At 48.0% G+C, this 23,900-nt stretch overlaps 1 protein-coding gene across 1 annotated transcript in view; it reads right to left on the bottom strand.

Annotated features, from left to right (window-relative positions):
* KCNK10 (potassium two pore domain channel subfamily K member 10) overlaps positions 1-23,900 on the bottom strand; it is a 145,166-nt gene that overhangs the window by 80,144 nt on the left and 41,122 nt on the right. Inside the window, exon 2 of the mRNA XM_081510321.1 lies at positions 8,603-8,937. Coding sequence (XP_081366447.1) covers positions 8,603-8,937 — 335 coding nt within the window. The remainder of the gene's footprint in view (positions 1-8,602; positions 8,938-23,900) is intronic.

The raw sequence follows: 23,900 nt of genomic DNA on the forward strand, positions 1-23,900 counted from the left end.
GGAAAGTTAGGACAAACCCAGATAGTGTATTAAGAAGCAAAGACATCATTTTGCCAACAAAGGCCTATATAGTCAAAGCTATTGTTTTTCCAATAGTCATGTACGGATGTGAGAGTTGGACCATAAAAAAGGCTGAGTGCTGAAAAACTGATGCTTTTGAACTGTGGTGTTGGAGAAGACTCTTGAGAGTCCCTTGGACTGCAAGGAGATCCCACCAGTTTATCCTAAAGGAAATCAGTCCTGAATATTCATTGGAAGGACTGATGCTTAAGCTGAAGCTCCAATACTTTAGCCACCTGATGTGAAGAGCTGACTCACTGGAGAAGACCCTGATGCTGGGAAAGATTGAAGGCAGGAGGAGAAGGGGATGACAGAGGAGGAGCTGGTTGGATGGCATCACCGACTCGATGGACAGGAATCTGAGCAAACTCTGGGAAACAGTGCAGGACAGTGCTGCAGTTCATGGGGTCGTAAAGTGTTGACATGACTCAGCAACTGGACAGCAGTACCATGTCAGCTAAAAACGTCTCCTTCTCCCTCCAGTCTTTTCCTTGGAGTGAAAGTTTTCAGAAGAAGCTCAGACATAGTATGGAGGATGCAGACCATCGACTCAAGTGAGAAGTCTAGCACAGTGGTTAGACGTCTGGTCTCTGGAGTCCGGCATTCCGAGGCTCAAATCCCAATTTAACCACTTATTTACTGTGTGGCCTTGGGCAAGTTGCTTAACTTCTCAGAATTTATTCGCTCATCCAGGAAACTGAATGATGATGATAGATCCTACCTGTAGGTCTGTTGCAAGGGTTAAAGGATTAAAGCACTTAGAACATGCCTAGAGGAAAGGAACCAACCAATAAACGGTAGCTATTTGTTATGATGACAATAGCTCCGCAGGAAATCTCCCGATTACCGTCGTCTGCAGACTCTCTCCCCGGGTCTCAAGTGTAAGAGTCCACTGACAGATTGGTCTTCTGTGGACTCTGCGGACTGAGCTGCTGAGGCCCAGCTCGGGTTAACGACCTGGCCCCAGGGCAAAAACTAGAAGGTGGACGTGCCTCCCTGAGGGACAAACAGCCGTCAGGACCGGAGCACCAAGGCTCTCACTCAGCCCACTCTGCAGTCACTGGTCATACCGCTGTCCCAGTGACCCACTCCCCGGGGCTGCCTCCATCCACCGGGCCCCTGAGATTCTCCCACGTGTGTCTCAAGCCCCACAGGGGAACAGTCAGGGGAACCAAGGCCACGAAGCCAGCCTGGTGTTTACTGAATCTCCTGAGGCCAAGCGACCCCACCAAAGCTGAGGGTAAAAATGATGATCTTGGTGGCGGGGGAAGTCCCCTCAATGAAACACAAAACTGCTAGGTGGCTTCCCTGGGCTCCGGCCACAGCGACTCAGCACATGGACTCAGCAGCCCAGCTCAGCGCTCGGGAGAGTCATCTCTGCGAAGCGGACTTGACACATGAACAGGCGAAGCAAATCAAGAACATTGGTCAGTTAGGAAACTTAGGACTTGAAGCCCCATAGGGCGTTTCAAGAGCTGTCTTCTCTTTACCTTGAACAGAAAACCCCAGGATGCACATGGTTGAGGGGCTTTCTAAATTTCTTTTTTTCCTGCCTTCCCTAAGAAATAAATAGTAGCAATCACCGTAGCTCGGAGTAGCTGAGCTTGTTTGTTTAATCCTCAGACCTCCCTAACAGGTGGACGCTATCTTCATAATCTCATTCTACAGAAAGAGAAGCTAAGGCTGCAGTGATGCCATCTCTCACCCAGGTCACACAGCCCGTGAGCAGAAAGCAAAACTTACCACGGGAAGAGTGACTCGAGTGTGGGTGCTGCCTGCCAAGCTACGCGGCCCGTGTGGCCTCCGCTTGAAGAGGCGGGGATGCGGGGCCCGGGGCAGGCCCTCTACACAGCTTTGCTGAGTGAGAAATGAGTCGCTTCTAGGTTGGCTTTGTCAGACTCCCTTAAATACGGCCTCATCCACTGTCATCTCTACACAGCCCACCTGTGAGGGCCCGGTGTTCTTCCAAAAGACTCTCCCTTCCTCCAGCTTCTCCTGCCTCCAACCCGACATCATTGCCAACAGAGCTATCTTTCCAACAGAAAACGTCCGTCACATCGCGACCTTCTTGAATCTTTCAGCGAGTCCCCACTGCCCACAGCATGATGCCCGAACTCCTTGGCAAGCCTCTCTGACCACCTCTCAGGTTCAACCCCGTCCCCCACCAGCTCTCCCACAGCTCCCAGCTCAAGGCATGCGGACCACCTGCAGCTCCCTCAATGGGCCCCCCAGGCTGGCGGGAAGCCCTTCAGGGCAAGTTCTGAACAGATCCTTCCCGCATTCTGCGTCTCTGTTCCAACACACTGGGTATAAGAGAATGGCACGCGGGTCAGACTGCCAGGAGTAAATCTGGGATCCTCCAACCCACTACTCAGGTGTCCTCGAGCATGCAACTGCACCTCGGCTGCCTCAGTTTCCTCCTCTGGAAGTGCACAACAGACAGTCCTCACACGATCGCCGTAGGAACTAAAGGAGACAAATACCACCAAGTCCTTGCTGACCTCTGCTGGCCTCCCCGGGATCCCACTGTTCACACACTTCACGGAACTCCATGCCAGCCATCATCCAAAGGATAAGAGATAACAATGCTGGCAAGAATGCGAAGAAAAGGGAATCTCGGGCACTGTTCATGGGATTGGAAACTGGTACAACCACAGAAAACAGTATGAGCTTCCTCAAAAATTAAAAATAGAATTACCATATGATCCAGCAATTCCACTTCTGGGAATACATCCAAAGGAAACATAAACACTAACCAGCAGAGATATCTGCACCCCCGCGCTCCTAGCATCATTTACAGGAGACGAGATGTGCAAACAACCTGAGTGGCCACTGACAGATGAATGGATGAAGACGTCCACATAGATAGATCGAGATATAACGGAATATTATTCAGCCCTCAAAAGATGAGGACATCCTGCCATTTGCACAAGCACAGATGGACCTTAAGGACATTATGCGAAGTTAAATACATCAGATGGAGAAAGACAAATGTTTGCATGATTTCACTTATGTGTGAAATTTTTTTAAAAAAAAAACTCATAGAGAAAAATATTAGAGATGGGGGTGGGGGAAGGAGAGTTGGAGGAAGGTGCTGGAAAGCTACAGACTTCCAGTCCTAAGTCCTCAGAATGGAAGGTACAATTTGATGGCTGTAATGAACACTGCTATATGGTATATATGAAAGCTTTAAGAAAGGAAACCTAAGAGGTCTCACCACAATGAAAAAAAAGTTTCTCTCTGTTGGACCGATCTGAGATGATGGATGCCCACTCAACTTTTTACAGTAGTCACTTCACAATAAACACTCAAACCATTATGCTGCACACCTTAAAGTTACACAGGGATATACGTTAATTATATCTCAATAAAATTGAGGGGAAATAGCTCCATTCCAGTGACTTTCAGTTACCGGCTGACACGCCTCTTCCGCCAAGGTTGCTCAATCTCCTCCCAAGTGAGACTGGATGACTCGTTGTGATGAGTGGACTGGCCTTTAGCAGCATCCCTGGCCTCTTCCCACTAACCTCCTGCACCATCTCTCCAGTGGTGACATAGAAAATGTCTCCAGATGTTGTCAGATGCGTTCCCCCCAGGAAGCAACCTACTCCCCATCAGGAAGCACTGCTTAAACTTCTGAGCTCCTTGAATAACACTACAAACAGCAGCAGCAGCAATATCTACCTTTTTTTTTTTTTTTTTGAGTACTCACCAAATGCCCAGCACAGTTCAAAGTCCTTCTCAGGAATTACAGAATTTAATCCTCTCAATGCCTTAAGGGTGAGGGGTTTTCGGCACATTTTATTGATAATGAAATAGAATCACAGAGAGATTTGTAACTTGCTGAAGGTGCATTGTACTCTCATGTTTCCTGTCCCCAACATCCAGCCTGTTACCCGATATAACGGAAGTTCAATAGCAATGTAAAGAACGCACAGATGAGTCTATTCATCAGTCTCCTCCATAATAGCATCGAGGTCACGGATGGTGACCCACCTGTCTCCTCTGCAGTCCCCCGGTACTCCCAAAAAACCCCTCCCCAGCTATGGCTCTTTTAAGCTATCCAGGCATTTCATGGGGGTTAGGCTGTTCCAGTGGCTCAGACGGTAAAGAATCTCTCTGAAATGTAGGAGACCTGGGTTCAATCCCTGGGTCAGGAAGATCCCAATGACTGGCATCTTCACTCCAGTGTTCTTGCCTGGAGACTCCCATGCAGAGAGGGGCCTAAAGGGCTACAGTCCATGGGGTCGCAAAGACTGAGCGACTACCACTCAAACTATTCCAACTACTCTGCTTTTGTTATTAATAATATGAATTACACCTTCCAAATTAGCTCTATGAGTGGTTCGCTCAATTCGGCCAAGAGTCCCGACACCACCAGATAAATACCATCAGTCTAACCTTTTACCTATTAGATAAAAGTATCGCTGAGATACAATAACACTATTTTTCCAGCCTAGAAAGAACACAGCACCCTGAAAACGCTGCTAAACACCATGCTTCTTATGAGCACTCCAGGGAGCGCTGCCCAGAGGGACACCCTAAAGTGAGAGGATGCTCCCTGGTCCGAAGGTGCTGCCACTTACAGCCTATGAAGGAAGCAGTGAACTGAAGGGTAGAGCATAATAATTTGGTTCTTCATTGATATTATTATTGGCTGTGCTGGGTCTCCATTGCTGTGCGGGCTTTCCCCAGCTGCGGCGGGCCGGGGCTCCTAACTGGGATGCAGGGGCCTCTGACTACAGCGGCTTCTCTTGCTGAGGAGCACGGGTTTCAGCAGTTATCTCGCAAGGGCTCAGGAATCGTGGCCCCGGGTTCTCGAGCACCAGCTCAACAGCTGTGGCACACGGGCTTAGTTGCCCCTCAGCACATGGGATCTTCCTGAACCAGGGACTAAACCCGTGTCCCCTGCATTGGCAGGCAGATTCTTTACCACGGAGCCACCAGGGAAGCCCCAATAATTTGATTCTTAATTGACATAGGTTCAGGATTTTAACTGCTTAACCTTCAAAAACTGTCGATAAACACAGGCATAAACCTTTACACCACAGTAGATGGAGATCTTAAAGTGTCCCATATCCAGGACTGAGAGTCAATACATATAAAAGGGGGGGGAGCAATGTTTTCTGTTAGAGAGCAAGGAACTCCAATGCTTTTTGACTCTGCTAAAATTCTGGAAAGCGTTAAACATGAAGCAAATGTTTAAGAGAGAATTAAGCTAATGATCAAGCAAGAACTACTGCAAGGGTTAAAGACTGACTGGGTGAGGCAAGGAAAAGTCAGGCAAACCTCACTTTGAATCCCAGCTCTGCCACACTGATGGTTGGGAAGGCATTCAACCTCTTTTAGCGTCAGTTTCTTTACCTGTGAAATGGGTATTGTAGTACCAACTTAGAATGTTATTGAAGAGATTAAATGAGATGATGGATAGAAGGTGCCCAGCTCACGATGGATACCTAACAAAGGGTAGATTTTTAAATTGTTATAAAAATGATCTCATGGGCACACACACACTCACACACACACACCCCTCATTTCACAGAGGAAGCTTTGAAATCAAAGGATGGATCTTAACGGCGGCACCAGAACTACCCTCTGTCATCCTGTCCTTCATTCTAGCCTCTGAATTCTTTCATAAAGGAAAAGACCAAAGAATGCACAATAGGAAAATACTGAGTTAATAAAGAAATGCATGAATAAGCTCAGATACCTCATGGCATCACCAGTGTTAGCGATTTCATTTGATATCTCATTCCAAAAGCATTTCTCTCTTGGGTAATAATTATATGCAAAGCCATGCAGAGGCTACATGTGAATGCAAAGATAATAAGACATGATCCCTTTCCCCAATATCTCCCCCGCCCCCGTCTAAGGAAGGAAAATTCAGGCATGAGTCCAGATTCAATCCAGGCCACCTATTAGGTTATTACATGTACTGCAACTAAATAAAAAGGGTCTCATTACATATCAATGCAGCATGTATAAGTATAACTCCTTACTTAAAATTACTCCAGAATTATGTCCTCCATTCTTTACAGCAATTCGAGCCTTAAACCTGTGCTAAACAGATCAGCGCAACACTCTCATCATCACAAAACTGTTAGTATTTTCCCATGAAAGGAAAAAAAAAAAAAAGACAAGGCCATCTAAGAAAGAGTGGTATGAAACACTGCCCTTATCTTTTCAAGTTGTAAGATTTTATTTTTTTTTAATAAAAATTGTAGGACATAGTCTGAAGTCATATGCATTCCCAGAAGGAAAATGTATATTTCTATTAAACTTAAGAGTCAAGTCTGAGGTGGCTCAATGGTAAAGAATCCGTCTACCAATATAGGAGACATGGTTTCGATCCATGTGTCGGGTAGATCCCCTGGATAAGGAAATGGCAACCCACTCCAGTACTCTTGCTGGAAACCCCATGGACAGAAGAGCTTGGTGGGCTACAGTCCATGGGCTCGCAAGAGTCAGACACAACTTAGTGACTAAACCACCACCACCAAGTCGGATTATAGAAACATTTAAAAGATTATATACTAACAAAAAAAAGATACAACGACAATTAAGGGGCCAGATCATAAGCGGCCTCAGAATTCCCCGCCCTATCAGTGGAGCTGGACATAGATAAATAAGCCAGCCCAGACTTGTGACTCCTACAGCAAACTGATGAGTAGTAACCCTTAGAATGTTTTATCGGATTACACTTGCTTTACAATGTTGTGTCAGTTTCAGTTATATGCATATATACTCCCAACTGCCCCCCACCCCACCCCTCTACGTCATCACAGAGCACCCAGTTGAGCTCCCTGTGTTATAGAGCAGCTTCCCACCATCTATTTTACACATGGTAGTGCGTACGTGTCAATCCTAACCTCCCAATCTGCCCCCCCTCCTCTTCCTCCCCCACCCCCAGCCCCCTGCCCCCACTGCTGAGTCCACACGTCTGCATCTCTATTCCTGACCTGGAACTAGGTTCACCTGTACCATTTTTCTATTAATAGATTCTACATACATGCATTAAAATGCGGTACATGCTTAGTCACTAAGTTGTGTCTGACACTTTGTGACCCATAAACTGTAGCCAGCCAGACTCCTCTGTCCATGGGATTCTCCAGGCAAGAATACTGGCGTGGGTTGCCATTTCCTCCTCCAGGGGATCCTCCCGACCCAGGGATCAAACTTATGTCTCTTGCAACTCCTGCATTGGCAAGTGGATTTTTTTATCACTGAGCTACCTGGGAAGCCCACGTGCACTAACATATGATATTCATTTTTCTCTTGGGGTTCACAGGTAGCTCAGTTGGTTAAGAATCTGCCTGCAATGCAGGAGACCCCAGTTCGATTCCTGGGTCGGGAAGATCTGCTGGAGAAGGGATAGGCTACGCACTCCAGCATTCTCTTACCGTTAGAATTTAATGTGGGTCACACCAGGGCCAAAAGGAATTGTGAAAGCTGTCTTCTCCATCCAGCATTCTCTTACCGTTAGAATTTAATGTGGGTCACACCAGGGCCAAAAGGAATTGTGAAAGCTGTCTTCTCCATCCCTCTGCCTTCCAAACTTTAGAGTCCCCAGAAAAACGGGGCTCTCCCTTGCCTCCGTGAGTGTCACCGCCCTCCACCAGTATGCCTCGTGGTTCAGGAGGGTGTGCAGACTGGAAACCAAATCGCAGCCTCAGAAGCTCCACCCTCCATCACCTCCATGGTGAAGCCCTCCAACTGGGCTCTTGGTGGCCCTCCTGTCCTCTTCCTGGGACTCGGTCCTCTCCGCCTGAGGCGCTTCTCAAGCATCCTGCTTCACGTCCTTCCTCATGCCGCCTTAGATGACCCCCTGTCCCTCACACTCCCTTCCAGCCTCACTTAGCCCCGCCAACGCCACCCGACCTCTGCATCCTCTGCCTGGCTTCCGCCGGCAAGAGCACAAAGTTCTCCACCCCCATTTTTTTTGAATATTTTTTCCTTCCTATCCAAAGTACAGAAAGGCCCCAGCACGGTGCCTGACACGCAGTGAATGTTCAGAACAGCGCCTTGCTCATCGCTGTTACGAACGTCCTGATTGCTTCACCCTCACAAAGCCACCCAAACCTCTCCAAGTCACTCGCGGCCTCCCCATCCCACTTCTGGTGACCTTTTCTCTGCTTCGTTCTCACTCACCTGGGACAGGTTAAGACACCCCTGCTTGCTTAAAATTCTTTCTCTGGCTTCCAGGCCACCCTCTTACCCAGCATCTCACACAGACTTAACAGTTAATCAGCCTACATAAGTGGCCTTGAACTTGACAATCCAAAGCCCTCAGCCTGCTGCGGCCGCTGAGCACCGCATCCCAGAGCAGGTGATGCAGAACACCGCCTGCTGCTGTGTGGTCTGGGGGACCCCTCCCCCGCACCCTGTCACGGGTCTCCACTCAAACGTCACCTCCCAGAGAGATCCGCCCTCACCAGCAGAAGCATCTCGACCAAAGGCAAGGCTCAGTGAGCCAGAAAGACAGAAGTCCAGGCCGCCCTCTCCCCCCGCTGGCGAGGCGATGGCTGGCTCCCTCCCTGCTCACCTGGATCAGCGTCTCCAGCTCCTGTGGGCTCACACAGACATGATCCCGCAGGAATTCCGCCTTCTCCAAGGCAATCGTGTTCTTTTGGCTGCTCTCAAAGGGCTGCTCCAACGCCCGGAAGACGAGACCTCCCGTGACGAGGTAGACCACCACCACCACGAAGATGGCAACCACTGTCTTCCACTTCATGACGGTCTGCAGGCCCCCCTGGGCCGCGCCTTCCATCCTGGCTACCACCGCGGCTCGGGAGGACACGGCGAGGCGAGGCGCCGGGGGAGCCCCGTTAGCGGCGGCCTTGGGCGGGCACGCCGGGGGCGCTGCTGCAGGAACGGCCACTGAGAGGGAGAAGAGAGTTCGTTTATAAACACACAACCCACACCGTGTCACCGCGCGGACGGCTTCCTCACGCCGGCTGTCAAATGGGAGGCTTCAACATGGCTTCCCCAAGCCCGCAGTGAGGGAGCTCAACCAGTTGCTTGAATGATACAAGCTGAGCACCAGGGGTTCTAGTTTTCAATAATAATAATAATAATTGAGTCTGAAATGTGTATATTTCTCCACAAGGGTCCAAATCTGAAAGCCATGTCTCTGTTATTTATCATTCAGCTCCTCCCTCAGTTTTCTTGTTAAGCAATGTGTAAGATAGACTACGGCTTCCCTGATAGCTCGGTTGGTAAAGAATCCGCCTACAATGCAGGAGACCCCGGTTGGATTCCTGGGTTGGGAAGATCTGCTGGAGAAGGGACAGGCTACCCACTTCAGTGTTCTTGGGCTTCCCTGGTGGCTCAGCTGGTAAAGAGTCTGCCTACAATGCGGGAGACCTGGGTTCGATCCCTGGGTTGGGAAGATCCCCTGATGAAGGGAACAGCTACCCACTCCAGTATTCTGGCCTGGAGAATTCCATGGACTGTATGGTGCGTGGGGTCGCAAAGAGTTGGACATGCCTGAGTGACTTTCACTTTCAAGATAGACAACAAACCACCATATTTTAAAAAGAAATGTACTGTTTTATCTGGACAGGAAATAAGTAGGAAAAGGATACCCAGCAGATTTGTCCAAGCACTGAGAGCTAGGTGATACCAAGAGTATGGAAGATATGAGCAACTGGCACGTTTAAGAGTTCTTTTCTTGAGGCCTACGGTCACAAAAGAAGGGTGAGCTTCCTACACGGGAGAAGGGTCCAAACTCAGACACAGCGACTCTCAGATCAAGATGGAGGAATAAGAGGACATGGAACTCACTTCCCCTGTGAGCTGGGCCCCTGGGAGGGGACTCAGAAGAGAATGGGGATTACATGGGCGAAGACTCTCCCTGGGAAGTGAGTGGTTCAAACCCCACAGTGGGGGCCCTACCCCTGGAGTTCTACCAAAAAAATGAGCTCCCCTGGAGGGCTGATGGGACTGACAGGATGGTGTGGGAAGCCTGGACTCCACTCAAGAAGAGCACACTTGTGCTGGCTCTTTCCCAAAGCAGGGCAGGTGGCCGACTGGTCTACCACAGTTTGTTCAGTGTGTGTGCCAGCCTGATGGGGGAACATTCCAGCCCCGCCTGTCTCACGCCACAGCTCCACGCTGGGACGGGAGCTGCTATGAGCAAGGGAGGCTCTCAGCTGTGAGACACCGAGGGAGCTCGAACCTGAAGCAGCCTCTGAGCAGGACGGAGGCAGCTCTCACTTACGCGGGTCACATCAAAGACCGTCCAGACCCCTGACAGCAGCTGGAGCACCACAGGCTGTACCCCAGCCCTCACCAAGTGCCTGGGACAGCCCCTCTCGCTCCCCTGGAGTGAGGGTGCCAGTGTTAGGAGGGAGAGAGCGCATACTTGAAGGGAGCTGAGCTAGCTTGGAAGCTCAGCCCTCAGAGATGCTGCTTTAAGAACCCAGAGACTGACCCTGCCCCCCCGCCCACCACAGAGTGAGGATGGACACTCAGCACAGACACCCCGGGGCACCTGTTCTGGCCCTAGACCCTCCGTCTCCACTCCCACCTCCCACCAAGGTGGCAGCTGTCAGCACAACCCAAGGAAAGATGTCGCTTATGTTCCCATCAAACCCAGCTCTTCCACCAAAGCCACTGGGCAGATACAGATCCAAAAGGAATGCTCCAATACAAGGAGCAATAGATAACTACCTTCCCTAATTTCATAAAGATAGAGAAAGATAAGGAAAGTGAGAAGACAGAGGAACTTGTCTCAGTTGGAAGAGCAAGAGAAAAATCCGTGAAAAAATAATTAATGAAACCAAAATAAATGATTTACCAAATGAAAAATTCAAAGCATTAGTAATAAGAATACTAACTGAATTCAGGAAAAGAATAGATTAACACAGCGAGAATTTTAACAGGGAATAACAAAATGTGAAAAGGAACCACTCAAAACCAAAGAAAACAATAACTGAAGTAAAAACACACCAGAAGGACTTAACAGCAGACTGGGTGACACAGAAAAACACATAAGGGATCTGGAAGACAGGATAGTGGAAATCACCCAGAACAGCCTAAAGAAATATAAATTTTAAAATGAGAGCAGTTTAAGAAATCTCTAGGATAACATCAAGTGTACCAACATTCACATTATAAAGGACCCAGAAGGAAAAGAGAGAGAGAGAAAGGGGCCGAAAATAAATTTTATGAAATTCTGACTGAAAACTTTCCAAATCTAAAGAAGGAAACATACATCCAACTACAGGAAGAACAGAGGGTCTCAAACAAGATGAACCCAAACAGACAGACACCAAGATATACCATAATTAAAATAGCAAAACTTAAAGAGAGAATTCTAAAAACAGCAAGGAAAAAAAAAAACAACAGTCATATACAAGGGATATCCCAGAAGGCTATCAGCTGATTTTTCTGCAGAAACTTTGTAGGAAAGAAGGGAGTGTCATGACATATTCAAAGTGCAGAAAGGGAAAAGCCTGCAACCTAGGACACTCTATTCAGCAAGATTATCAATTAGAATTGAAGGAGAGACAAAGAACTTCTCAGATAAGCAAAAACTAAAAGAGTTCATCAATACTAAGCCAACCCTAAAAGAAAGGTTAAAGGTTCTTCTCTAAGCAGAGAAGACAAGACTACAACAAGAAGTATCTATAGAAAAGGAAAAACAAATCTCATTAGTAAAGGAAAATACATATTAAAGTCTGAGAATTAACCACTTAAGTAAGCCAGTATGAATATTAAAAGGCAAAAAAAGTTGTAAAATCAAGTATAACTACAATAATCAGTAGAGGGATAAACATGAAAATGCAAAATATTACATCAAAAACAAAAAAAAATGTGTGAAAGAGAAGTAAAACATGTAGATTTTTTAGAATGTGTTTGAACTTAAAGGACTACCTGTTTAAAACAAATAGATACAGTTGTAGGTCAATATATAAGAATCCCATGGTAACCAAAGCCAAAACTTACAATACACAAACACAAGAGAGAAAAGAACACAAGCATACCAGTAAAGGAAATCATCAAACAAGCAGGAACTAAAAGAACAAGAAAGAACTATAAAAACAACCAGAAAGCAGGCAATAAAATGACAGTAAGTACATACACATCATTACTATAAATGTCAATGAACTAAATGCTCCAATTGAAAGATATAGGGTGACTGATTGGATAAGAAAACAAGACCTGTTTATAAGCTGCTTACAAGAGACTGCAGAACTCAAGACAAGCAGAGACTGAAAGTGAGGGAATGAAAAAAAGGTATGTCATGCTAATTGTAACAACAAGAAAGTGGAGGTAGCAATACTCATATCAGACAAAATATACTTTAAAACAAAGTCATAGGAAAAGGCAAGGAAGGGCATTATATAATGATACATGAATCAATACAAAAAGAGGATATTATACTCTTTAACATACATGTACCCAGTACAAGAGCATCTAAATATATAAAGCAAATATTAATGCACATAACAAGAGAAATTGACAATACTATAATAGTAGGGGACTTTAACCTACACTGATATTCAGATCATGTAGATAGAAAATCAATAAGGCAACACTGGTCTTAAATGAGAGCCTTCTCAGTTGGCCCAGTGGTAAAGAATCCACCTGCCAAGGCAGGAGATGCGAGAGATGGGGCTTTGATCCCTGGGTCAGGAAGATCCCCTGGAGGAGGAAATGGCAACCCCCTCCAGTCTTCTTGCCTGGGAAATCCCGTGGAAAGAGGAGCCTGATGGGCTGCAGTCCATGGGGTCACAAAGAGTGCGACATGACTGAATCAAATTAGCACACAGGCAACCTTCCCCAAAAACATTACACTCAGATTTCTACCTGCCCTTGTTGCCATAGAGAAGCATAGCCTTGTCCGGGGCTGCTTTCTTTCCATTTTGCCCTCATCTCCCATTCACTGGTCCTCCTCACTGTATCTCTGTCCCTGGAACCCCTCACCATCGCCACGGCCACCGCCTCACCCCGGCCACTGTCACGTCCTGCTTGGTCCAATCTAAATGCCTCATCAGTGGCTTCCACCTTCGCCCACCTCCTGACCTGTAAGTTTGGTGCTCTATATTGTTGCAATGAAAAGGAAGAGAGAGCAATGAGTTTTGCTTTCAGAAATGAGATTTTCTTTCTTTTCTTTCCCTTTATTGAGGACAAAGAATATAAAGAGAATAAGCCTCATTAATCCCAGGTATTACTTTGTTCCTAATCTGCAGTCTATAACTAAGTTGGCTCTCCTCAAAACTAACCTAACTCTGCATTGAGCTACATCCTGCACCTACCACCATTTAACTCGATGCTAATTACATCCTGTGCCTTCACTGCGCTCCCTTTGCAGACCATTCTTTGTAGCTTTTTGCATTTCAGAAAGAAGGCCGCAGGACAATAAACCAGAGACAAACGGACCCAATTAGCTGACACCAGCTATGATTTTTGAAACAAAGCAAGAAGAAGAAGGGGCTTCCCTGGTGGCTCAGCAGTAAAGAACCTGCCTGCAGTGCGGGAGCCACAAGAGACCTGAGTTCCATCCCTGGGTCGGGAAGATCCCCTGGAGGAGGGCACAATAACCCACTCCAGTATTCTCGCCTGGAGAATCCCATGGACATAGAAGCCCAGTGGGCTACAGTCCATGGGGTTGCAAAGAGTCGGATGCGACTAAAGCAACTTAGCACACGCACAAGAAGAAGGTAAGACCTTCATTACTTTGAGCCCTACCATTTTCCCTAAAACCATGAGACATAGGCTATATACAGTGTCTCAGTTCCCCCAGGAGGGGGATCACAGTTCTTGAGGCACTAGCCTGTTGTGTTTCCCCCCCTGCCAGCTGAGGACTAAAGTCATCTTTCTATTTCTTCCAAATTCTGTATCAGGATTTGTTATTCAGCACTGATGGGCAGAGAAAGCCAGCATTTGGGTGGTAACAATACCACTTCTCGAAGCACCTCCTCTATTTCTCCCCCGCTTGCTCTGCGGTCAGTAAAATAATAGCCCCCAAAGATGCCCCTGTTCTCACCCCTGGAAGCAGTGAATACATTACTTTACGTGGCAAAAGGAACTTTGCAGATATGACTAAGCTAAAGATCTTGAGTTGGAAAGACGGTTGCTGTTGTTCAGTCGCTCAGTCGTCTCCAACTCTGCGTGTCTAACCCATGGATTGCAGCACACCAGACTTTCCGGTCCATCATCATCTCCCGGAATTTGTTCAAATTCATGTCCATCAAGTCAGTGCTGCCATCCAACCATCTCTTCCCCTGTCATCCTCTTCTCCTCCTGCCTTCAATCTTTCCCAGCATCAGGGTCTTTTCTACTGAGTTGGCTCCTTGAATCAGGTGGCCAAAGTATTGAAGCTTCAGCTTCAGCATCAGTCCTTCCAATGAATATTCAGGACTGATTTCCTTTAGGATGGACTGGTTGGATCTCCTTGCAGTCCAAGGGACTCTCAAGAGTCTTCTCCAACACCACAGTTCAAAAGTATCAATTCTTCGGTGCTCAGCTTTCTTTATGGTCCAACTCTCACATCCATCCACAACTACTGGAAAAACCATAGCTTTGATATACAGACCCAATAGGTGGACCCAATGTAATTACAAATGTCCTTATCAGAGGAATGCAGGTCAGAGAAAGAAACAGATGTGAGGACAGAAGTAGAGGTCTGAGGGAGGCGGCCATAATACAAGGAATGCAGTCAGCCCCTAGAAGTTGGAAAAGGCAAGAGATTCTCCCCTAGAGCCCCAAAAGGATCCAGCCATGCCTAGACCTTAATTTCAGTCCAGTGAGAAAGATTCTGACCTCCAGTACCATCAGGTAATAAATGTGTGTTGTTTCAAGCCACCAAATCTGTGGCAATTTGTTACAGCAGCCACAGGAAACTAATACCCCCCACCCACACACACTGAATCAGTCCCCTCTCCGCAATGTGCTGTTAACAGAGCCTCTTGGCGCGACATTCGATCGAGCACTCCAGAAGGGCAAGCACCCTCGCCCTCGACAGTCAAGCCCCTCGTCTCCCATCCGCCAGGATCCTGAACAGTGCCTGGCACACAGTGGGGGCCAAGCACTCATGGCTGATTCAAAGAAACTTCTAGTGAAAAACCGGAAGCAGGAAGAAACGGTGGCACGTCCAAACCAGACCTACAAGGTGGACGGTGGGGTCATATGGAAAACAACTTGACATTCCAGCAACACTGGAAAGGTCCTCCAACACAGTAGAGCTTTGTTCTCCTCTGCACACCTTCCTGGGCGTTTCCTCTGCCAGGACTCCCCTCCCCACCCTATTGGCCAGGGAAACTCCGTCTTCATCAGTCTCAGCTTCATGATGCCTCCTCTGTGAAGCTGACCCAGACTTTCCAGGCAGACTCAACATGACCATCCCCCACAAGCCTATGAACTCCTCAGAGTCCAAAGGCTTGACTTCTCATCATGAGATCTCCGTTTCTGGGCACAGTGCCTGGCAAAGAACAAATATTTGTTTCCTGCGGTTGTTGATGATAATAACAATAATGATGATTCCTTTGGACTATAAACAAAAGCCCCATCAGAATCACCACCACCCTCAAGAACAAGTGTTTATTTAGCCTCAGATGGGACTGTGCTGTGGTGGGGATAAGACACGTTCTTTCCCAGCTTCGGGGGGTTGACAGCGTCCTTAGTGAACCTACTCCACAGGGTCAGGAAACAAATATTAGGATGAAGCCTCTCTGGGTGACAAATGATGGCCCTGAGGATGGAGATCAGTTTCCTTCCCTGACCTGCATCATGGCTGATCGCAGGGTTTCTAGCATCCACGAGGCTGGGCAGAATTGGGCTGCAGAAAGGTTTTTCACAGTGTGTTGTGATCCACACAGTCAAAGGCTTTGGCATGGTCAATAAAGCAGAAGTAGATGCTTCTCTGGAACTCTCTTGCTATTTCAATGATCCAACAGATGTTGGCAATTTGATCTCTGGTTCCTCTGCCTTTTCTAAAACCAGCTTGAACATCTGGAAGTTCACGGTTCACTATTGTTGAAGCCTGGCTTGGAGAATTTTGAGCATTACTTTGCTAGCGTGTGAGATGAGTGTAATTGTGCAGTAGTTTGAACATTCTTTGGCATTGCCTTTCTTTGGGATTGGAATGAAAACTGACCTTTTCCAGTCCTGTGGCCACTGCTGACTTTTCCAGATTTGCTGGCATAGAGAGTGCAACAATATAACTGCATCATCTTTCAGGATTTGAAATAGTTCAACTGGAATTCCATCACCTCCACTAGCTTTGTTCATAGTGATGCTTCCTAAGGCCCATTTGATTTCACATTCCAGGATGTCTGGCTCTAGGTGAGTGATCACACCATCATGGTTATCTGAGTCGTGAAGATCTTTTTTGTACAGTTCTTCTGTGTATTCTTGCTACCTCTTCTTAACATCTTCTGCTTCTGTTAGGTCCATACTATTTCTGTCCTTTATTGTGCCTGTCTTTGCATGAAATGTTCCCTTGGTATCTCTAATTTTCTTGAAGAGATCTCTAGTCTTTCCCGTTCTATTGCTTTCTCCTGATCTTCCCCAAATTTCCTGTGGTATTTATAAGCCCAGGGTATGGCACAAAGCCAGGGAACTTCACCAGCAGACAGGCCTGAAGAATGAGGCTCTTAGCATTGAGGCCTCAACTCAGGCAGGAGCAGAAGGGATGGAGGGCAGGGCTCAGAGATAAGGAAGTAAAGTCTATGGGTCCTAGTGATTGACAGAAATTGTGGAGATGGGGGGTTGAGGATAATACTCGGGCACCTGGTTTTAAGAGGGTGGTGTTCTCCAGCACAGAAAAGGCAGAAGGCCTAGGTCTGCAGCCTCTGTGGCATATCCAGGTTACCATATCCAATAGACATTAGGCCAAAGAGACTGGAACTCAGGGGCAAAATCTAGCTGGAAGCCTAGGTTTGAAAGTGATGAGAATACAGGTGGTATTGAAGCCACAGACCTGGATGCAATGGTCCAGAGGGAGACACAGAATCAGAAGAGAACAAAAGATGGTGCTCGAGGGAGAGCATTTAAGACACAGCAGAGGAAGATAATCAAAATCCCACAGAAAATCCAAAATCCCTGCAGATGGCGACTGCAGCCAGGAAATTAAAAGACACTGCTCCTTGAAAGAAAAGCTATGACCAACCTAGACAGTGCATTAAAACCAGAGACATCACTTTGCTGACAAAGGTCCATCTAGTCAAAGCTATGGTTTTTCCAGTAGTCATGTATGGATGTGTGAGTTGGACCATAAAGAAGGCTGAGTGCCGAAGAAGTTATGCTTTTGAACTGTAGTGCTGGAAAAGATTCTTGAGAGTCCCTTGGACTTAATGGATATCAAACCAGTCAATCCTAAAGGAAATCAACCCTGAATACTCATTGGAAGGACTGATGCTGAAGCTGTAGGTGCAATACTTTGGCCACCTGATTCAAAGAGCAGACTCACTGGAAAAGACCCTGATGCTGGGAAAGATTGAAGGCAGAAGGAGAAGGGGATGACAGAGGACGAGATGGTTGCATGGCATCATTGACTCAATGGACATGTGTTTGAACAAGCTCTGGGAGTTGGTGATGGACAGGGAGGCCTGGTGTGTTGCAATACATTGGGTCTCAAAGAGATGGACATGACTGAGCGACTGAACAAGAGGAAGAACTAGAAAGAATCAGAGGAAAGGAGGAGCACCAAGGCACGGCTTCCTAGACATGAAAGATGGTCAATGTTATTCCATTCCCCTCCCAGCGTCATTGACGAAGCCTGGCCTGCAAGATGTCTCAGCCAGCGTCTGTTCAATGAGCTGATTACTGTCACATACGATTATTCTGCCGCTCATTAATGGTCTTCTCATAGACCATTTTTCTCTCCCTGGCTTCCAGGAAGTTCCTTTCAACAGTGCCTCTGTTCCAGAATTCTTAGGCATTATAGGTTACTTCCGGTATTAAGCAAGATGCCTTTATTTCCACAGGGAAATGAACTCTCACTCTGCCACACAGCACAGAGAGCCAAGACCCAGAGCTATTTCTTGCACATCCTGAGCTGACCAGCCTGGGCATCTCCCACAAGTCTTCTCATCGTTTGAGATCCAGGGCTGCCTACCTGCTGGTTCTCCCAACAGACCCCAGACGCTGCCGTGTCGGCAAGACGGACTCAGTTCTCTTGACTCCATGGTCAAGGCTGAAAGGTGCACAGCTATGACTGGGGTTCTTTGGTTCCAAAATGCTTCTTGAGTAACACATTTTATCTCCTGCCCTAAGTTTTTCCCACACAATTTAAATTAGCTAGAGCACTTGTTTTTTTTAACTGGAGGATAATGGCTTTCCAAGGCTAGTTTCTGCCATACAACAACATGAACTAGTCGTAAGTATACATGTGCCCCCTCCCGGCCCCCACCCCACCCCCCTAGGTCATCATAGGGCACCGAGCTCCCCGTGCTGGACAGCAGCGTCCCTCAAGCTCTCTGCTTTACACATGATGGTGTACACACGTCAGTGCGACTCTCTCAATTCGTCCCACCCTCTCCTTCCCCTGCAATGTTCACAAGTCCCTTCTCTACCTCTGTGTCTCTATTCCTGCCCCGCAAAGAGGTTCATCAGTACCATTTTTCTAGCTTCTATATATACGCGTTAATATGCGATATTTGCTTTTCTCTGACTTCACTCCGCATGACAGACTCTAGGTTCATCCATCTCACTACAACTGACTCACAGCACTTTTAAAAGGGAAGATGTTTTTTCCCTCCCTTTGGGATTAAAAATAATATAAGCAGCTGCAGTTCCCAAAATATCTCCTTTATCTTGGGGCCAAGTGCTTTAAATCCTATTGTCAGGACCCACTCCTTCAGAGAGGTTTGCCTTTTCCCGGTGTCAGGTCAAAAGCAGTTACTTCTCCTGCAGCTTTCTGCAGGGGACCCTCCCCAGCAGGCCGGAGCCAGGTGATCTTCTAAAATTCCAATCTAGCTCCTTTTTGGATGCGTGCATGCTAAGCTGCCTCAGTCATGTCTGACTCTTTGTGACCCTATGGACTGTAGCCCACCAGGCTCCTCTGTCCAGGGGATTCTGCAGGCAAGAATACTGGAGTGGTTTGCCACTCCCTTCTCCAGGGGATATATCCTGACCCAGGGATTGAACCCTCATCTCTTACGTCTCCTGCATTGGCAGGGGGTTATTTACCATGGGGCCACCTGGGAAGCCCCAGCTCCTTCTTGCTGCTGCTGCTGATAAGTCGCTTCAGTCGTGTCCGACTCTGTGTGACCCCATAGATGGCAGCCCATCAGGCTCCCCCGTCCCTGGGATTCTCCAGGCAAGAACACTGGAGTGGGTTGCCATTTCCTTCTCTAACGCATGAAAGTGAAAAGTGAAAGTGAAGTCATTCAGTCGTGTCCGACTCTTTGCGACCCCATGGACTGCAGCCTACCAGGCTCCTCCGTCCATGGGATTCTCCAGGCAAGAGTAGTGGAGCGGGGTGCCATTGCCTTCTCCGCCAGCTCCTTCTTAAATCCCTGCAATTACTGACAAAATCTTGTGACTCTTCACATGGCCTCAGGGTCCCTGCTACTTCACCAGCCCTACACACCATACACAAGCCGTCCTCCAACCTCAATAACCCCCCTTTAGCATCAGCAGTCACAAACACATAGATTCTGAGTAGTTGTAGTCACCTAACTGATTCTTTGTACAGATCCACAGCAGAAAGGAGAACCAAAAAATAGTGTGGATCCATCAGGGAGAAAGATTCTGTGACTTAAGTCCATAGCCCACACTATTCCTAATTCTCCAACCTTAGGGGTTCTGTTCATTGCATCCCACCTCATGATGGTGACAGAGGTAGCTAGAGGCACCTCACTAATTTCCATATTTATCAGAGCATAAAATACATTGAAGCAGTAAGCGTGCTGATGTTGCACAATGAGGAAAAAGGAAGAGGTATTGAGAAACTTGATGTGTCCTTCATTCACTTTTTCAGCCAGTGCATGCCAACTCTGTGCCAGGAATAGTACAAACTCCATACTCTGTGTCCAAGCTGCCAAGCCACCATCCCCCAGGAAGCTGAAGGGATCAATTCTTTTGAGAAGTGCAAAGCCAGCGAAGCCTCCCTGTAGCTTTGACCTCTCTTCTACTCTCTTGTTTCCCCTGCTCTGATCCAACCTTCCCTTCCTCTCCCATTCCAAACCTTTCCAAAGATATTGCAGGACCCGCTGCTACAAAACTGAAGACCTCCCCTACTTCCTCCATGTTCTTCCCTGACGCTTGGGCTTTCCCTGAGAACACTGCACTCGAGGAGTGGCATTCAGGTAGAGGTTGCTCAATCTCCGTCACCCACAGTCTCAGGGCCAGGCTGTCCCAAGAAACCAGTACTGCACCACTCTTGTCAAAGCTTCGGTTCCTTTGAGACCCAAGCGCCTCTGGCTCCTCTTCATGGCTGCCAGTGGTAGACCTGACTTCTCCCCTTGATTTCCTGAAGCCTTCCGCCATCCAGGTTCTACTTTCCTCCTGAATGATTTTACATAGTTTTGGTTGTTGTTTTTTTTTTTAATGTTTAAAATCTTTGTTGAATTTGTTACAACACTGCTTCTGCCTTTATGTTTTGCATTTGGGGCTGTGAGTCATGTGGGATCTTACCTCCCTGACCAGGGATCAAACCCGCATCCCTCACACTGGAAGGCGAAGTCTTAACCACTGGATCGCCAGGGACATCCCTCCTGAGTAATTTTCATGCCCCACAGAGAACCTACCCAATAGGCACGCCTCCCGTTTCCCTGATTTCAGCACCACTTACCGTCTCGGTCCACCTTAACCACTAACTTAGGTCAGGTTCCCCAGAAGCAGACTCGGAGAGAAAGAGTGGCTTGTCAGCAATTTATGTAAGCGGTGCTTCAGGAAGAGCCCCCAGGGAAGTGGGGAAACAGGAAAATGAAGGGAAAGAAGCCAAGCCCAGGTGCAATTGCAGGTGAACCCCAACCCCGCCCCTGCCTGAGCCCGTGGGGAGGGAGTCTGCAGCATACATTACGGTTCTCCACCCCCAGATCTATCGCCCCCTGGGGCAAGGGGGCTGGGCGTTCATGCCTATGACCCATCACCAGCTACAGACACCCTAAGCTAGACAGATGTCCCAGAACCTCCTGAGAAGAGGCACTGGGAATCCAAGGGAAGTCGTCTGAAACGGCCGTGGGTCCGCTAGGAGGGAAGAAGCACCCGGCCTCCGGAGGATGGGTGCGCAGAGGCAGGAAAACGCTCCGGGGGGCTCGGGGAGTATCAACAGGACCCAAGGCCTCTGCCTCCTCCCGGGCCACGTCCTGAGCCTCGGAATCACGAGGAACGTCCCCGCCTCAGAAGTCCTCAACTAAGGAGCCCACTGATGACTTGAGCATCCGAGTCTCCGGCTCTCTCCCTCAATTTCTCCCTCGTCACCTCCCTCCTCCCCTCTCCCGCCCACTCCTGTGCCTCCTGCTCAGAGTAGACTCCAAATTCAACACTACCCACTTCCGCTCACAGACTCAACTCCATTTCCCCCGGTCCTTTCCTGGAGCCACCTGGACACATTGCCTTCCACCTCATTCCTGTCCTTTGCCTGGGGTCCGCATCCCGGCTGCTGAACCCTGCCAGGGACGCAGGCCCAGCCCGCGGAGACCTGCCCGTCTACACCTGGCGTTTCCTCCCTCACCCAGCTCTGGATGCTGCACACAAGTGGCCTGCCTCCTTGTTCAGAGAGGGCAGTCAGGGCACAGGTCATGAAGATAGTCAGGTGTATCTTATATATCTGACTATAGACAAACCTGCAGCTGTACATGAAAATGCCTCTGCAAGATAGATGTTGACTTTCCAAAAGGATTTTCTGCAAAGAGCAAGTTCTGCATGCCTCCAAAATGGGCCTCAGTGTACGGTCACCTCTTTTTAAGAACAAACAGTTGACGTAGAATGAGGTGTGCCCTCACTCTGCCTGTCTCTCAGGGTCACTAAGATGAAGCCTCAACGCCCCCAGTACATTCTGCTTTGCAAGCTGCCTGGGCCGTCTTCACTCACCAAGCAGCTTGTTTCACACTCACTAAAACCTCCTACAAATAACCTAGGCAAGAAAAAAAAAAAACTTTTTAGATGGTTCTTCCTTCACTCTGCCTGCTAAGTCGCAAAAATGAATGAGATCTGTCAAAGGGAGAAAACGGTCTCTCCAGAACACCCGACAAGACGGCTCTGCGTTTCAGCATCCTCTTTCGGATGACTTCCCCTAAAGCGGCTCCTCTAAGGCCAGATCGGTGCTGCTGACGTCAGCAACATTTCGGAGATTTACTGCAAAAGCAGCCAGCAGGGACTGGGAGGGAGGGAGGGAGGGTGAGAGGGAGAGAGAAACCCGAGAAAGGGGAAAGAATTCAGTCTTCCAGGGGCTGGAAGACAGGCACGCGGGAAACATGCCAATCCAGTTCTCTGAAGAAGTGATTTGAAATATTCTTAAGAGCTCTCATTAGTGAAGTCTTCAAGGGATCAGCAGACTTACTGAAAAACTGGGAGATCTTTAAAAAGTGGGGAAGGGAATCTTCAATAAACCCAGCAACACGTAGGTTTGGGAAAACAAAAATGGGTCTGAGGAAGGCAAGAAAGAGTGCTGCCAGGGAAGTCCTGAGGCTAAACCAGCCTCCAGGGGAATCTTCCATTCCAGGGAGCTGCTAAACATAGGTTGGACCTTCTTGCTAGACCAACAGCTCCCCGCACCCCAACGTCCCCAGAGGGTAAATGCCTCTAGATGACCCTCAAATGAACACGGACCCTTCCATCTCTGAATTGTCCACAGTCCCAATCCCAGGGCACAGCATACAATGAGCGTTCAACTCACGTTCACGAAACAGATTCAACAAGTGTTTCTCAAAGCCTGTTGTGCTTCAGGCACGAGAGGGCACAAGGTGACACAGAAGAATCCCGCTGTCCAGGAGCCAAGTGAGATAAAGAGACGGGTGAATGGTGGCGTGGGAGTGAGGGCTACTTCACTCCCATTTCCACGTCATTCAGAAAAGGCTCGGCACTCAAGAATCTAGAGGTGTTCAAAACCTCAGAGAGAAAAAGGACCCATGTATGGGTCATAGAGAAATCTGCCAAGCTGTCATGCTGGTCCATAAGCTGCTCCCCAAGAAACAGGTCATATAACAAGGGTGGAGACCTCCCTGCTGATCCAGTGGCTAAGACTCCAGCTCCCAGAGCAGGGGGCCCGGGTTCGATCCCTGATTGGAGAGCTAGGTCCTGCATGCCGCAACTAAGTCCTGGCACAGCCAAATAAATAAATATTAAAAAAACAAAAACCAAAGGTGTGCAAAGTTTGCTCTGACATAATTTTCAAGGGTTAAGTCACTCTTCCATACTACCACCCTCTTATCGACCCTCAGACCCAAATCTGTTACCCAAGCAAACTCTCTTAGTGATGAGTCAGTCACAGCTAAGCAGCCACCATAAACATACTTCCCTTAAGTTCAGTTCAGTCTCTCAGTTGTGTCCGACTCTTTGCGACCCCATGAACCGCAGCACGCCAGGCCTCCCTGTCCATCACCAACTCCCGGAGTCCACCCAAACCTATGTCCATCGAGTCGGTGATGCCATCCAACCATCTCATCCTCTGTTGTCCCCTTCTCCTCCGCCCCCAATCCTTCCCAGCATTAGGGTCTTTTCCAATGAGTCAACTCTTCGCATGAGGTGGCCAAAGTATTGGAGTTTGAGCTTCAACATCAGTCCTTCCAATGAACACCCAGGACTGATCTCCTTCAGGATGGACTGGTTGGATCTCCTTGCAGTCCAAGGGACTCTCAAGAGTCTTCTCCAACACCACAGTTCAAAAGCATCAATTCTGCGGCACTCAGCTTTCTTCACCATCCAACTCTCACATCCATACATGA

Source organism: Giraffa tippelskirchi, chromosome 7, assembly GCF_054371585.1.
Source record: "Giraffa tippelskirchi isolate mGirTip1 chromosome 7, T2T-mGirTip1v1.2.pri, whole genome shotgun sequence".
NCBI lineage: Eukaryota > Metazoa > Chordata > Mammalia > Artiodactyla > Giraffidae > Giraffa > Giraffa tippelskirchi.